Genomic DNA, 17216 nt, shown 5'->3' with positions numbered 1-17216 from the left:
TTTTTAGGATGCCAAGCCTCTTCATGGCAACGTCCAGATTGCTGGCATTGTCAACTGTAACACGGCGCAAACCTTGCTCAGCTCTGTCTTTAACTCCTCCAGAATGTCAGAGATCTCCCCTGCCACTACTCTGCCAGTTTGAGATTGGTAGACCGTGCTGTGGAGGACCTTCTCCTTGTATCGTGCACCGTCACAGTGATATAGTGGTCCCGGCTGAGGCTGGTCCACCCATCTGATGTAATGGCCAGCTTTGGTACATCCTTGAGCTCAGAGATCAAATTGGCCTTTTCTACGTCATTCCAGGACAGAATTAGCATGTCACTTTAGTAACTCCTGGAGGGAGGGTTGTATTTAGGGTTGAGTGCCTTGCACATTACATACAGTAAAAAAACAAACATTTATTGTTGAATTATTATTGAATATTATGTTTGTGGGGTGATGTGTCTAACATACAAGCCTACTATATACTACTATATCCTAAAAAAAAAATGCAACTTAATATACTGACTGACTAATATTTTACCTAAAGCCATTTTACTCCACTGTTGCAAAGGGGTGTAGGCTTTCACAATGAACTTGGTCACAGCTTGGTGACACTCCTTCACCCTCTCTTCATTCATTCTACCACTAGCTGCCAGCATGAAGGGGTTTATTTGTGCTTGATTTGGAGCCGCACCAGCGGCAGTAGAAGAAGACGGAGGACTGGGTTGGTTCACTGTAGCTTAAATTTTAACACCAGCAAAAGTTGGGAAACTCTTTAAATGGGTCTTTTCATAAATTTAATCTGACTTTTAGATCTCAGAGAGCACGCTGGAGTGTGGACTCTGGACAAAGCAACCCATATTTTACTCAGAAAATATTACAAATAAAATATGATGCTTTGGCCTATTATTTTTATTCATTAAACCAACCAGCATTATAGCCTAACAATTAGAAAAGGTCCTAGATAAGGGCTGAAAATATAAAAGCAAGACGGACTTTGCCTGCAGGATGCCCCCAAATTATTTAAAATAATGAATTGCATTTAGGCTATATTACTCTCTCAACTGAAACTACATTTCCATTTCAGGTTAAATTTACGAACGCATTCATAGCTAAACAATCAGCTAATGGTTACTAACTCTAGCATAACGTTACAAAGCTGGAATGGACATGAATGAGCTAGCTGTGCTAGGGTGGTCAAACACTGTTCATCTTCCTGTCTGAATATGATGTACTTTTGCAAGGTGTTTAGACAGATTACTAATGTTGTAGCCCTTAAACATTTGTCACACTTGTGACAATGGGCTGTGTCTGCATCAACTCTAGTAAAGTAGAGCCACACTTTGGACCATTTGGTTCTGTCCGCCATCCTTCTCTATCTAAAGGTAGGCTATTAGCTTGAGTTGGTGTGTGTGCTGCACTGTCTTGTGTGTGTGTGTGTGTGTGTGTGTGTGCGCGTGTGTGTGTGTGTGTCAACAACAGCCCCGCCCCCCTGCCCTCTGCTCACTCAAACAGCAGGCAGGAAGAGAGAGAGACAGATCTCTAGTCTTCTGTGAGAATAGTGGAAATATATCTTACATAGACAGATGTGCAAGATAACATTTATCTAGCAGAGAAAAAAAAACTGCTCCAGTACCGATAGCAGAACTGTTAAGGTCGGAGCTTAGTGAATAATGTAGCCCCGTGGCCTGTGCAATACCGGGGCTCAGCATCCATCCCTAGTGGGGATACCTTTGGTCGCTGAAACAGTTTTTCTGCTGTGTTTGTATTTGACATTGTTTTGTGTATTCAGTTTAAGTAAAAGCTGCTTTGGTTGAGGCCAAATGGTTGTGCTTGTGTCATCCACATCACCAGTGAGTGAACACAGACTAACATTAGTTGGGCATTAGCATTAGTTGAACCATAGACTGTAATTAAAGATGGATGTACCCTCTGTGATGTCACCCACAGCTTTCTGAACAGTGGTTTTGAAAATCAGAATGAGCTGCTCAGAGTGAGCTGCTCCGCCTTCACCATTTTTGCAGTGCCTGACTCCGCCCCTTACTCATGGCTAATCCAAAAATGGGCAAAGAGGTGGGGCGTGTGTGGAGCTGAGACTTCGGTTCATACCGGTTTGTGGCAAGCAAACACTCACCCACCTTTCACTCAAAGAGGCCACGCCCTCGATTCTCCATAACTTTAAGCCTTAATAAAATGTAAACAGGTGAGTTATATCAACAGTTGTCATGAAGGAGGAAATTACCTGTAGAGACCAAAACAGTTTTTTGTACCAGGCTGTAAACATGTTTATTTCTGCTGTAAAGTTGGACATTTTAACATGGGAGTCTATGGGGATTGACTAACTGTTGGAGCCAGGCTCTAGTGGCCATTAGAGGAACTGCAGTTCTTAGCACTTAGCACTGAACTTTAGGTAGTGTATATTTTAGTATTTTTAGTTCATGAACGTGCACACAAGTATTAACCAAATTAATGGTTTGTATAATTTTTCAGTGAATTGTCTGGACTTACTGTCTGTAGTTGTCAGAAACACACATGCACAAATTTGCCTAGTGATTATCCTGTTTCAGTGTATGTGGGCTAGGAGGGAGGCACCCTTCGCTAAACTTAACCTTCACAACTGAATGTGTAAACATAATCCTTACCCTGACCTAAACCTTATCCTAAACTGAACCCTAGCATCAAGTCTAAATTCTCAAACAGCCTTATAAAGTTGAGGGATTCAGCATAATGGTCCACACAAAGCTGTCGTACCCCACAAATATAGTGGGCTACCAGTTTTCAGACCCCATGAATATAGTAAAACAAAGCTACACACACACGCACGCACGTAAGCACACAAATTCATGCAGTCTCGATTCAAAGGAATGTGTTGAGCTTTTATCTATTCGTATTTTTTCCTTTACATTTCCTTTCTGTGACATTCCCTCTGCGTGTCAGTTCTGTTAGACCAGCATGCTTTGCTCCAGCTGTAAAGAAGGTGGGCTCACCAAGGGTGGTTCAAACCACAATGGCAGGACCACCTTCAGGGTGGTCCACTGTGGTAGAGTAGGTCTGATGTGAGAGATTACTCATAGATTCAGGCAGGGCCACAGTTCAGTTCCACGGTTAGTTTGTATTACATGGAAAGGTAACGCTTGTCAATGTGTTACATTAGATTATGTGCGCACACAGCTCTGCACAACTACACTGCCCTTCAAGGCATTTTCTAATGACATGAACTTGCACAGATACTTAGAAATTCATCCACAGGGACACACAAAAATAATTTCCCTCCTCTTGCACATACACATACACATAGTCTACCCTACAGTCCATAGCTACAAATATTGACTACATTTGCATTTTAAGCAGCTTATAAAACATCCCCCATCCTGAGCTTCATGAGAGGCTGTTGTGGTTTGATCTGCCAGCCTTGAGCACTAAAAGCTGGGGTAAAGGAGCAGCAGCTGGCCCAGCAGCGCGATGCTCACCTTCAAGAGGAATCCCAGGCATTTAACAGAGCCTGATGAAGAGAGGTGGCTGGGTGGAAGTCAACAGGAATGTGTTTAGGTTTATCCTCATATGACCTCGATGGATGTAGTAGTCCACATGTTAACAACAGGGAAACATCTGAATGGCTGTAAGCAGTGTGTGTGTGTGTGTGTGTGCTTGTGCTTGTGTGTGTGTGTGTGTGTGTGTGTCTGCGTTCAGGTTTCTATAAAACAAGCTTTCAGTAGTTGTTTGGTTGCATTTTGCTGAACCACTTTGCTTACAAATAATTAGTTATATTTGGTTGAGCGACTATAACTCTGTGAATGATTGACTTCATGTTTGTCTTGGTAATCAACCTGTGTATCATCCCATTATCGGAACCCCAGGCTCTTTAGGCAGCATTTCTGCTTTCTTACCTCAGTGGGACGATGTGGTCCTCAAACTGTTTCACACCTTCATTCTCACCCCTGTATGTTGTGCAATAAGCTTGGCTCCATAAGCAACACACACCTTCAAGTTTTGTTAAGTCAACTATGGAAAAGCAGCATCTGCTGCATGGGACCACAAAGAGGCTCTTTGTGTAGCTGTGTGATTTTTACACACACACACACACACACAGTGTTCAGAGAGGAGAGCAGGCAAAACAGCAGTCATACATACTAACATTTACCCTTCACTCTCTGCATTGCCCTTTTTATTGCCCAGGCAGACACAGAAAGGTGCCTTTATATACACTGGCCTCAGTGTGTTCAGACAGACATTCACTTTCTGTTTTTTATTCTGAAGATTTAATTTTAAATGGATAAGATTCCCACTTTTGCCCATTAACATCCCCTTAATAACCCATAATGACAAACCGAAATCACGTTTTTTGAAATTCTTTTGCAATCTTTTTACTCAGGCTCATTGCTGTAGCTCTAAACTGAGGACCAGTGCATCCTCTTTGCTTAATTTATTCTTGAACTGTGACCAGAACTTGACTGGAGTCCACCTTTGGCAAACTGAATGGATTGGATGTAGTTTAGAAACACACCTGTGTATATTATTAATTGTGAAATAGAAGCCATTTGGAAGCACCAGGACTCTTCCTAGAGCTGACCGTCTGTTCTGTTTGAAGTAGGATTTATAAAGAGTAATATCGTTATCAGCTGATGTTGAACCTAGTTTCCCTGATATCGGTCACATTCCCATTTAGATGGACTGGTTTAATTAGATAAAACTTGTTTTTTGTGCTTACGTGGAGTTTATGTTGGAGTCTGTGTTGTGCTGGAAGCCAGTTGTCTGTTGTTGTTAGCAGACTCCATTTCTAAGCTATCGTTAGCTAGTGTTACACACTGATGGCGCTGTAGAGGAGTGGAAGAGAGGCAGGCTCACTGTGTATAAACGTCACATCCATTGGAATTTCCCATAAAATTATGCCCAGGTCCAGTATTATTATTATTATATTATAGTGATTTTTTTGGGGCATTTTTACCTTTTATTATAGCTACAGTGAGAGAAACAGGAAAGTTGGGGAGAGGGGGGGTAACATGTAGTAGAGGGCCTCAGGCCGGACTCTAACCTGGCCTGCTGTGGTGAGGACTGAGCCTTTATGGTGTGTGCTGTACCAGGCGAGCCACCAGGGCGCCCCAGTCTTCTTAGAACCTTTTCACACATTAAATAAAAAAATCTAAGTGATTAATGTATGTAAATTGCTTCACATTCTTACATACAGTACCTTTAAGGCAGCTAAAGCTCCCTTCTCCAGTAGACCATTACTGCTGCTCATTGAGCTGGTGAAAATGACACGACAGGAAAAAATAGCCTGTCCTTCCTACTTCTCCTCTCCGTCAGAGGGGATTCTGCATACTTTTGCTTAATGTGTGCATAGTTCTCTCCACCATAATCGGCATGTAAAAACTCAGGCTATAATTTGCCTGTGAAGGCATTACCCCCACATAGGCAACAGCTTCTGTTGCTTCTAAGAGCCATAAATTCATAATTATCATTTACTTTAACTGTCCAAGTGCTTACTGGCCTCTTTTGTGATTTGAATTTTTTTCTTCTGCTCAAGTGTGAGTTTTCTTTTTCCAGAGAAATGTGTCATGTAGTGATTTATATATGTGGCTGTAAATAATGTTAAATAGTTTACAGTATGTAAGTTTCAGTGTTGTATATATTTACAGATATTCATCCAGTAACACCAAAGAGGAAAAAAGAGAAACAAAATTTAACTTCTGGTGGTGAAGCAATTTCTCCTCCGCTGGCAAACAACACAGAGCTGCAGAGCAGTCTGCAGCGTGTATCGGCCAACCACTCCTCCACTTCTGTAAACTCACTGCCTGTGGGTGCAAGATGGCTGACAGCATGGATACTCACCCTGTTGCCACACGCCTGTGTCTATACCTGCCCCTGGGCGTAAATTGAGTTAGACTTTCTCACTGTCTGACATTTTGATTTTGATTTTTTTATGCTAATGAGACATAGCCAGTTTAATAGCGTTTAATTTTCAACCACAAGTTGGAGTATGCATTTATTAGGGTGTGTAGAAAACAGAGAAACAGGGACGCCAACTGCGTGCTCACTTTTCACGTCAGCGCCAAACGAGGCAGATGAAGGAATGTTTTTCCGCAGTGACAGCAGAGGGCACTTAAGCACTTCGCTCATTGTGCCTAAACAGGCAAATATGAAGGATACAATGATACACCATGGATGTAGCAGGTTGTATTAGCGTAGCATTAAGCAGCAGATGAATACACACAAGTAGTTTGTGTTTTGAATGATTCAATTTACTGACTTGTGTCGAGCAAATGAAGCCACATTGGAAACATCCATTCAGAGTAGAAGCTGCAGGGCAGCTCAAGCTAAGCTAACAGGCTAGGCTATGTGAATGTAGCCAAATTTTTTAAATTGGGGAATATTTCTCAGAGTGAACTGATCAGAAGTCGGCGAGACTCAGAACATGGGATTTTCAGTCCTGCAGGCACTCCCTTCACAATTCAGCGTGCACTCCTTCTGCATAAAGGACGTCGTTGCATCCCTCTGTGGCCTATAGTGGCCACAGACGCGCTACAGGGCCTCCAGTCTGTAGATCTTCAAGGTTCTGTCTGCACCACAACAGAAAGACGCATTGCTCCAGGGGGAACATAGTTACCTCCATAATGTACTCTGTGTGCAAAATGGAAAAGGTCTGCACATCTGACTGCGTGAGTATGATGCCACACTACCTGCTGTCTGTTTTAATCAGTCAGAATGACGGACGGCCGTCACATTTTTCCATTATTGTTAAAAGAATTCAGTCAACAATGGAAAATATTCATTTAATGTGACCCCTGACCCAGGATCTGCTGTGGATTGGGCCAGAGCTGCTGGGGCAGAGCAGACAGGGTGTCAGGGTTGTGTTTGGGTTATTAGCCTCAGGAGAACTACTGTCCACTGTTCACTGCCATGACTTCACAGATTTCTACTCCAACACTGAGCTCTGAAGGCTTCATCTGGTAACATGTTCAGTGCCTCCTGCTCAAGGTGTTGGAACGAGTTTTGAGTTTTTTTTCACAGGGTCACATCAAAATGAAGCTTGATATTTTCCATTTTTATGTTTGATCTATGACATCAAAGCTACACCTCTGTCTGATGACCCTCTCACCCGGTCAAGAGTCTTTTCCTTCTGTCTACTCTGGGAGTGACGGCGAGTCATCTTTGAACACTAAGCCTGTTGAAGCGCTCAGACGCTTAAGCAGTTAAAATGCAGGTTCAGGAGTGTGTTAAGTTGGTAATGATAGTGTGTGTGTGTGTACATCCTTCTATTGTGTGTCAGTGTGAATGTCCTATTGGACAGCTGCCATCCAAACGGACTTCCCTAAACAATGGAATTATAGACTCAGTGACGACACACACACACACACACACACACACACACTCACACAGCACATTATACTTTACTTAACCCACTGTGGTGCAGAGGCTGAACCACACTCGTGTATATGATGCACCTGCTTCTTAGACCATAACATCAACACTGCACAGACACACATTATATCAGCCTTTAGAAATTTAATTTATACCAATTTTAACTAAATAAAAGTCTTTGAAATTAAAACAGGAATCATTTGGTTCAGAGAGATTATTTCAAGTATTATAACAGGATAACAATTATTTGTGTCTGAAAAGTGTTATCTTTCTCTTAAAGTCCCAGATTGAAGCTCAAAAAAGTCGACCAGCAACTAGACAGAAACAGCGGCAGCCTTCCTTAACAACTCTGTTTGATCAGCAACGAAAATATGGTGCCAAGTCACCAGAAGCACAGACAATAAACGGCTGTAGCTGAAAGCATTTGCAGGTCATATATATATATATATATATATATATATATATTGCACTACCTTAGACTACCAAAAATAGTGTTGTCATTGATGTTATTGTTTGTATTGTTCTTTATTTCAATTTTTTTTATGCATCTTCATTTTTTGTCATTTTTTTCTCCTCGTGGAATCAAAAATGGTATCGAGTATCTTCCTGAGTATCGGAAATGTGAAATTCTAGTATCGTGACAACCCTAGTTTATAAAGATTTGATGTTGTTGTGGGAAGACTTATTTATCAGTGTTGTTTATTGATAATGGCGTGTAATAGATTGGCTTAGCAAAATAACTTCAGAGTTATTTAAGTGGATCAGTGGTCGACACACGTACCATATGTCACATGTTGGTTTCTGGTTTTAAAGTGCGGTTTTGATTCGGTCTGTGTCTGTGATTTCACTTCTTCTCAAGTCAGCAGTCAACAAGTGACTGTGACCACTTTGTCTACTTCTCTCATATTTCAAATTCATACCTTTTTTTCAGTGAAAATAGTATTGAAAAATTACCAGCATTTGTAATAAATTAGCAATGATAATATCAGTATTTCAAAATATTTCATCCCTTCATTCATAACTGTACTGCATTTCTTGTTAGTGAGGTGTGCTGAGGACGGGGCAAGCATACAGAATAGGTAATGAGATTGTATTCTCTGTGTTGTGTTATAATATGTCTCAACCTGCCTCATCTCTGTATCTGTCTCAAGGCTCCAGTGTGGTGTAGACGAAGACACCACCAGCATTTTGTCTCAATGGCAAGCAGTATAAAGTGGAAGACGTGAGATACGACTTCCCCCTGAAGCTTTATTGCTTTTCTGTTTGCGTGAATTCAGAAGTTATTGCCTGCTCTACTGTAGATTTGTGTGGTGCCAACTGCACCTGTCTGCACCTGAGTAATGATCCTGATAAAGTCAACAGACTTTTATAGTTTCCTGTCTGGCATGATCATGATAGCCCCGATGACTCCCTCCTCGCTCTCATTTATGCCCCTTTAAAATCTAATTCCACCACAGACACGCTCCTTTATCATGTTGACATGACTCGAGGGACTGTTTCAGCATGATTGGAGTTGTTGCGCATTTCCTTTCTGCCCAATTTTCTTCCTCTGTATTTTCCTCAGACAATATTTTGACACCAAAAGAGACTTGTTTAATTGACTGTTTAAATTGTCAAATTGTATTTTATTTCACAGATCCTATCTGGTGCAAATTTCTTGTTTTGGTTTGTCCGTTGACTTGGATGTAATCAAAGAGTTAGAGTTTAGATAATAATATTAAGTGAAGAGGAAGAAAAGACAGAAAAAAAATCTGAAGAAATAAAAGGTTAAAATAACCCCTCATCTTCTATTGGTTGTGTTGTTCCTGAATGATTAAGAGTATGAATATCAAATACTGAATCTCAGCAGGTTTGCAAAATGCAGTTGTGTCCTTACATGTACTGATGTTTTCAGTTCAAAGCTGAGCCCCGGATATTAGTCAGAACTGACATGAAAAAACAGTCAGAGTTGACAAAAAAAAAACACTATTCAGGAATTGACATCATATCATCATAAAATTGAGCAACACTGATTTATGATGAGGAAAGAGGAAACGCATGCACATGTTTGGTCAAAGCCATTGAGTTCCACCCAAATGTAGAGGTGATCCTTTACAGCGGGATATCCACCCTCCCTCTCTCACCCCCAGGGTCAATTCTTTGGGGCCATAAAGTTTAACAACCATGGGAACTTCCTTTATCTACCTAGTTCCTCTGCAGGAACAAGTGTCTCTCCTCTGACCATTGAGACGTGTCCAGAAAAGTCCTCTGTCGTGTCATTGAGCAGTTTCATCCCTTAAAAGGGCCTGATCATGAAAACTGGGAACTTTTATGTCTTAATTTCTGGAGGGACATTTCCGGAAGAGAGCGCAGGGCAATGACTCCCCTCCTCCTCATCCTGGTCCTCTCTCTATGAAGTTCATCAGCCGAGGAGGAATGTGTTCTTTTAGATGGACAGCAATTGGTGGGGGTTTCTCTGTAAATAACTTGTTGGCAGCCAGCCAGCCGGGCTGTCCAGCCCCAGTGCCAGCGGGCAGACTGCTGCAGGAACTGAGAGGGAATGGACTGACTGAGTTTTGAAACAGTACAATAACTACTGCACGTTCTTATTAGAGCTAGATCGGTTTTGAAGCAGAGAAGGTCCGAAGGAATTACAATAGTTGTGATTATGTGTCAGCAGTCTGGTTCTGTTTTCACACTGGGATTTACTTTCATTTTTTAATACTTTATAAGAAATGGAAACTTCACCCTTTATAATGTGTGTGTGTGTGTGTGTGTGTATATATATATATATATATATATTCGTTCAATATATGTTACACTGATTTAAACTTTAAAGGAAGAATGATTACTGTGGTTACTAATCAGAGGAAAATGGTTCCACTCAGTGGTGGGAACAGAAATGTTGGAGGTTTTGCTGGTAAACAGATGATCTGTGGCCCCATGTGTGTTTGAATAAAACCCAATAACATGAGAGCTTCTATCTGAACTATTTATGTGAATATCCTGTTTTTCTCTGAGGTCACTATTTATAGTGTCCCGTTGATTTTCTGCATAGATAATGTGAAGTGACTGATAGTTGCAGCACTGTGGCTTGTATAGACGTTCTCCTCTGGTTTAATTATCTACGAGGTATGAAGTAACATCAGAAAACACCTGGGTCAATAATAAAAAGCCAGTGTATATGAAAACAGAGTTTGTAACGATTAGCACATACAGCTTTCAGCCAGTCATCTGATTTGTTCTGTCTCTGAGATACAGAAGGGCACTAGTGAACATTAGTGAGCTAGTTGTCCCCCCCGCTAGATTGTGTGTGTGTTTGTGTGTGTTTGTGTGTGTGTGTGTGTGTGTGTGTGTGTGTGTGTGTGTGTGTGCGTGCGTGCGCGCACTTGTGCATGTTTGATTGTTTATGCTCACAATCATGTCACTAATTAGAAACTTGCTTTATTACCCCTCCCAGTCATTCTACAAATGACTGAGTGTTGAATGGGGCATTGTGGGTAGGCACTGTAATTAACATCCACCACCACCACCCCACCACCACCCCCACTCCCTTATTATCGTTAGTCACATTCCATCAGTTCTCAGTGAGCACTGAGGCTTGTGAGTACTTGATTGTGGTGATTTCCCTCATCGTTTCCACCCCCTCTCTGTCTCACCCCATCTTCCCCTTTCACCATTGTCTTCCTGTAACCCTGTTTTTGTCCGATGATGTCACTCTGCCAGCCTTTTTCACTTCAAATATGGTTTGGCCCCCCCTCTCCGCTGTTGTCCCTGTCGGTCTCTTCCAGAATGTAAGATAACTGAATTGTAAATGAATGAAAGGCTGGACTCAGTGTAGCGGATGATGGCTCAATTGAATGTGCCTCTCAGGAATGCTCTGTTGTGTTGTGGAGTCTTTTGGCTTCAGCCAAGGCCTCAGTCGGTTCCATTTGTGGTGGTTTGTCCTACAGAGCTTCTACCTGCTGGTCCTGTTTGTCTGCTACAGGTCCCTTAACTACCTGTCATCTTCACAGGCTTCAGTACAAGTGAAGAAGTACATGTACACTTGACCTCTCCTTGTGTAGTAAATAACAGAGCAGAGGGAGTTGTACTTGCACCAAGTTTGGCTGCTCAACTCGGAGGAAATCCTCCTCCTGCCTCAAACCATCTTGCCTTGATCCATCAGTCTGGCATGGCCGCACCTTCTTCAAGGTGATACAGTGAGTAATTTGAATGACTGAACGGATTTGTGGCAGATATTGTCCAGATGATTCAGCACTACCACACCCAGCACTACAGCTTCTAGCCAACACCAATCAACACCGTCACCAGCCATACCATGCCAGACAATGTTGGATTTTTAAGGCCTATACCACCCTCAATATGTGAGGGAATAAAACAATCTGATAATAGCATATTAGCCCATATTGATTTTTTACATAAACATATAACTTAAACAATATTGACAAGGATTCTTTATATTAATCAAACCAAAAGTTTTAGGTCCTTCACATCAACCTTTATTTAGACAGGGGAATCCAGATACTTAGATTCTTCTTCAGGGATATGATCATATGACTAAACACAAACCTTTTTCTAACTATTTAGTGGGTCATAGGTGTTCAGACTAAAAACACTGTTTTAAAATAAATGGTGGGATGCAATGTTTCTAGTGCCCCTAAGAAAATGAAATACAATCAAGGAGGTTGAGTAATACATGGTAATGATAAAAACTTAGATGCAAAAACACTGCACAGTAGTTTATAATACAATGAGGAGGGATTTTACAAGTCATCATAGTGCCAGCAATCGTGAGGAACAGTGGAAATGAAAGGGTGCGCTATCAGCTAGCAAACATTATTTAGCTAAACCATAACTTAAGGCTAAAGTAAGAAATTAGCTAACATTATTGTTCATCTGTAGATACTTGATAAAATCTGATCCAGAAACTCGTAAGGTAAGAAAGTAAAGTGTATTAAACAAGCTAGATAGTTAGCTACTGCTAATTACATTTACCTACAGTGTCTGTGTGACACACAGGAGCAGAGACTTGAGGATGGAGCCACTGATAGAGTGAGGCAGACGGACGAGACATTGGTACAGTTCCCTTTAGGGTGTCTGAAATCGTATTACAAGAGTCTTCCACACATCAATATGGGAAATATATTGTAATATTTACAGTTACAGGTAAGAATATAATATAAAAGTTTCAACTTCCCCAAACTGTTGTTTTTACCTCTTTTGGGGGGTCCTAGTCTTAATCAGGGGGCTCTGACCCCCTATAATTCAAACCCTGTGTATGAAGTATAAAGTTATTTCAACCACCATTTTCCATCACATGAACTTAGTGAAGTTGCTGTTTCTGTAGACAGGGCTGGAAATGGAGTCCATTACTTCAAAGTAAAGGAACATGTAGATAAAGCAATTACAGCCATGCATTTCCCCCTTTCACCTCAACAAAAAAGACTTCAACTCGGAGGCAATATGTGTGTTTTTTTTTCGATATGTGAGAGAATTGAATCAGGAGTCCATTCTCTTGTTCTCATGTGTCTCAAACCCTGAATGAAGTTGAGCCTGATTCGATTATTGGCTTTAGGAAAAGGGAGACCCGGAGTGATGGCAGCACAGTTTACTGTAGCCTCTGGCTATTAGATTTGCAGCTTTCAGCAAATTGTGAATTTAGATATATAAGGGCCTTACTAGCCTGTTACTATTAAATGAGTAAGTAACAGCCAAAAGTTTTGAGAGTTGTTGGAGAAGACAACAGTGTTACCCACAGCGAAGTATTATGGATCCAGCTTGCTGAAACCTCTGTCCAGTGGAGGGACAGGGAGAAGCGCTGTATTTGTTGAACTAGTGCTTCTAAACATTCATTCCTGTTTCTGCTCCATCAGGCTCTGAAGTGGTCTCTCAGGATTCTCTCCACACAGCTGTAAAGCCCCTTTCCACCACAGTCGTGTCATGCTGACTACAGAGTTCAAGTTCTGTAGTAACAGAGCTGCAGCTTTAACCAAGTTATGAAAAGTCACTCCTCCCACCTCAGGGGTCAAAGGAGAAAGACTGTCTTTTGGTTTAAGCAGGATTTATACTATGTCTGATCTGCATGTTGGCTGTTCGGGTAACGTGGGACACCCCTGCCCCCACACCTCTCTGGCGTTGGATGGTTGGGGTCTGTGTTGACGATACAACATTCACACTCACATCTCACTCTTGGAGTCAGGCATTGTAATTTTCACTTGCTCTCTTTCTTTCATTCTTTACACAACTATTTGTGGCACTTTTCATATGAACATCCTCCGGGAGAGACAGTCTGAAAATACGAACCATTATCCTCGTTTATATCGCGTCTCCCTCCTCTCCATCACAGCCAACTTTTCATTCTGACTTCCAGTGTGGCTGTTCTGAGAGACCATAGATTTAATTATATCAGGTTTGGGGGGCCGAGGCATCGGCCAGTCTGCTTGACCTCTGAGTCTCTGCTGGTACTGAAGCTGGAGGTAGTTATACTGGCCTTGTGCCAAATGCTTGAGGATGAGTTTCAGATTTAATTCGCATTGGCTTGAAATAATGTAGATATCAATGATAATGACAATTATTATGTTCAAATAAAATTTCAGTCTTTGGTCTCTTACAAGGCTTTTAACCTCATTCTCACATATAGGCGATTTCCAACAAAGTAAGCTTTCTGCTGGTCCTACTGTGGCAGGAACAGAGGTGTGCGTGTGTTTGTGTGTGTGTGTGTCTGTGTGTGTGTGTGTGTGTGTGTGCGTGTGTGCGTGCATGCAACTGACAAGATTTTTTCTGTTTATTGGGGTGAATAGTGTCTTTTTCAGCCTGTGTCTGTCTTTTTCCCACCTCCCTTTTGAATAAACTCACTGGAAATCCGCCTGAACTGGAAAGAAATAATCCTGTTTCTGTGCCAGTGATGGACTGTTGGGAGACGATGGAGGAGGAGAGGTGAATAGAAAGAAGTGGGAGACATTGAACAGAAAAGAGGAAGAGATGCTGTATAAGGAGTGAAAAGGAGAATTGGATGAAAATGAAGAATAAATGGAATGTTCTTTTTTCGACCTGACAACAGCATATAGTGGGATTGCTTCATTCAGCAATCCCACCAATTAAACAGTCATAATCACAGTATTTTGCAAATTAAGTATGAACCTCAGACTTGGGTGCCCCAACAAGAGAACTCTACCCCTCTGAAGGTTCCCATGCCACCCTCTTTCTCCTCACAGCAACTTGTTTTTCTGGCAGGGACTCTAAAACCAAAGGTTTTTGTACCTTGTTTCCTAGCAATGAGTGTGGATTGTAAACTGGGACAGAGTGTGTGTGGCACTGAAAGCCTTCTTGGACCAACACTACTCGACTTGGCTTCTTCTGAGGGTTTTTTTTTTTAAAGAAAAAAAAAAATGGAGGTAGCCAGTCACACATAGGTTTGATGGAAATTTCAATGGGAATGAGCAATCCCAAGGATTTTAGTGAAATGCAGTGATGCAAAAGAAATAAAAAAATGTTGATTGTCAGTCTGTGTTTGTCACAAACACACAACTCTCACTGGGTGGGTGTCTAAGTATAGAGTGTACTCATGTGTCTTCACTGCCCTTTGTGTTACAGCTTGCGTACAGAAGGATGTGTTATTGACCCCATGCTGCTGGGAGGTCAGGAGGTGACATGCCTCTATAAAACACCACTGGAAACAAATGGTGAGTCAGATACTTTATTTTGCTGTAGTAGTCCTCCACTGGCTGTTGTAATTGAATGTCACTTGATATAGTCATAGAGTTTAAAAATAGGAACCATAAATGTCTTATTGTATTAGTTGTATTAGTTATGCTTACACGGCTGATCTGCAGAAAGAACACACAAACATGGGGGACCAGGGATGTCACAAGAAAAGTAATAAAGCATTTCCTTAATTTCATATTTTAGCAGGCATTAAAAATAGGAATTGTAAAAAAGAATTTATAAATTAACGATTAGGATTTGAAAATGGATTTACAAAAACAGCATAAAAAACTCATTAAATAAACTGTTTAAATACATTTATTAATTCATGAATAAATAATAGAATTTAAAAACTATTTGAAAAGGCAGTTTGAAAATGGGAATACATACCTGGTTTCCCTCTTCAATTTCCATTTCTTTTTTCCATCTGCTTTTCCTTTTCCTATTAGCTAATTGATTTGCTTAGTCATTTAGCTTCTCCATTCAGCTTTGGCGTGACACTCTGGGCCTTCAGTGCTGGTAAAACCCACTGGTTAGCTCTCCAACCAATCAATGTGCTGAAGAACGAAAACTGTGTAACCGTCCAAATACCTACTGTCTGAACTATATAGTTATAGGAAGACACCACATCTGATTCCAGTGCCAGTCAAGGGCCATACATGCAAAAACAAAACATGACTGGTATCCATAATGGTTTCTGCAACAAAATGTGTGATCATTCATGTAGAAATGTGTGTGTGTGGAGGTTTGTGACATGTCAACCGTTGTAGTGAATGGAGATGCTGTTTATAAGAACCTGTCCTGTCTTCTCTCCCTCAGCTCTGCTGCCATGCCTCCGGGGATGGTGCGTCGTCTTTCAGTTTTAGCAGTCCAGACACTGCTGTCTCTCCTGCTGATAGGAGTTGGCTGGCCCTTCATCTCATTACCCAGTGGCATTGTCCAAGGATCAGACTCCTCCCCCTCTAATCCTCATCCCACCTTTATCCGGAATGATACTCTGTTTGAGCACTTGGCCCTGCATCCTGACCACAACGTGGGTCGGGTCTATATCGGGGCCCGAGATCACCTGTTTCAGTTAGACCGATTCCTCCAACCTGAACTCCAGGATGACACTGGACCTGTCACAGACAGTCGGGAGTGCTTACCTCCTGTTACTGAGAGCAACTGCCCTCAGGCCAGGGTCACCAGTAACCACAACAAGCTCCTGCTGGTTGATCCTTATTCCATGGAACTTATTACCTGTGGGAGCGTCAACCAAGGAATCTGTCAGAAACGTAGTCTGGATTCTGTGGATATGGTACTTTTCTCCACCACGAGGCCGGTGGATACCCAATATGTAGCAGCTAACCACCCCAACGTTAGCACTGTTGGGCTTGTGGTTCGGTCACATCCTGAGAGGCAGCCAGTACTATTCGTTGGTCGGGGTTACACCAGCAGCCATCCACCTATTTCCACAAGAAACCTCGCCCAGGAACCCATCTTTTCTTACGAGGAGACCGCCAAGTTGGCTGTTGCTGGCCGTCTCTCAGAATATGACCATCATTTTGTGGCCTCATTTGCCCACCGTCAGCATGTATACTTCCTCTTCTACAGGCGTGACCTTAAGTCACAGTCGCGCGAGTACCGCACCTACATCTCTCGTGTATGTTTGGACGACCAGTCCTATTACTCCTATGTAGAAGTACCCTTAACATGCCGTTCCAGGCCAGGAAAAATTTACAACCTGCTACAAGCTGTCCAACTCGGGCTTTCCAAGGACGGTGTAGTCAGCCAAGGCTCGGAGATTCTACTTGGTGTCTTCTCCACTCGTTTGGCTTCATCAACTCGACCCAGTGAGGACTCTGCCCTTTGCATGTTTAATCTTGAAGATGTGGACCGCAGGATTAACTCCACCAGAGACCTGTGCTACACGCAGATGGGTAGAGAAGCAGGAGTTGAGGCAGCCTACATTGAGTATGAAGTCAAGTCTAACTGTGCCAACCTGCCAGAGGTGAGTTCATCACATCGAATTGAATTGCTCAAATTGCTTGTTTATCTGGTAGGTTGTTATTATTTACAAAACTCAAGTGCAAATGAATGAGCACTAACACATAATTTGTTCTAATGGATTTCACTGTAAATCATGATGTGCTGTAGGTTTGACATCATTCTGTGAGAAGTCACAACTCACAGGTGACTTCAGATCTTTT

The 17216-nt window shown here is 41.9% G+C and overlaps 1 protein-coding gene across 2 annotated transcripts in view; it reads left to right on the top strand.

Moving 5' to 3' along the window:
• The window catches only part of plxnb1b (plexin b1b), a 93536-nt gene that overhangs the window by 38373 nt on the left and 37947 nt on the right, over positions 1-17216 (top strand). For both annotated transcript variants that reach the window (XM_023424722.2, XM_087178855.1), the window contains exons 3-4: positions 14917-15005; positions 15847-17017. In XM_023424722.2, the coding sequence (XP_023280490.1) occupies positions 15857-17017 (1161 nt within the window). In that variant the 5' untranslated portion in view covers positions 14917-15005; positions 15847-15856. The remainder of the gene's footprint in view (positions 1-14916; positions 15006-15846; positions 17018-17216) is intronic.

Source organism: Seriola lalandi, unplaced genomic scaffold (genome assembly GCF_002814215.2).
Source record: "Seriola lalandi dorsalis isolate HSWRI2012SDOR001 ecotype SW California unplaced genomic scaffold, Sedor1 jcf7180002054748, whole genome shotgun sequence".
In the NCBI taxonomy this organism is placed as follows: Eukaryota; Metazoa; Chordata; class Actinopteri; order Carangiformes; family Carangidae; genus Seriola; species Seriola lalandi.
The sequence above is the reverse complement of the archived record's forward strand: the minus strand, read 5'-3'. Positions and strand labels throughout refer to the sequence as shown.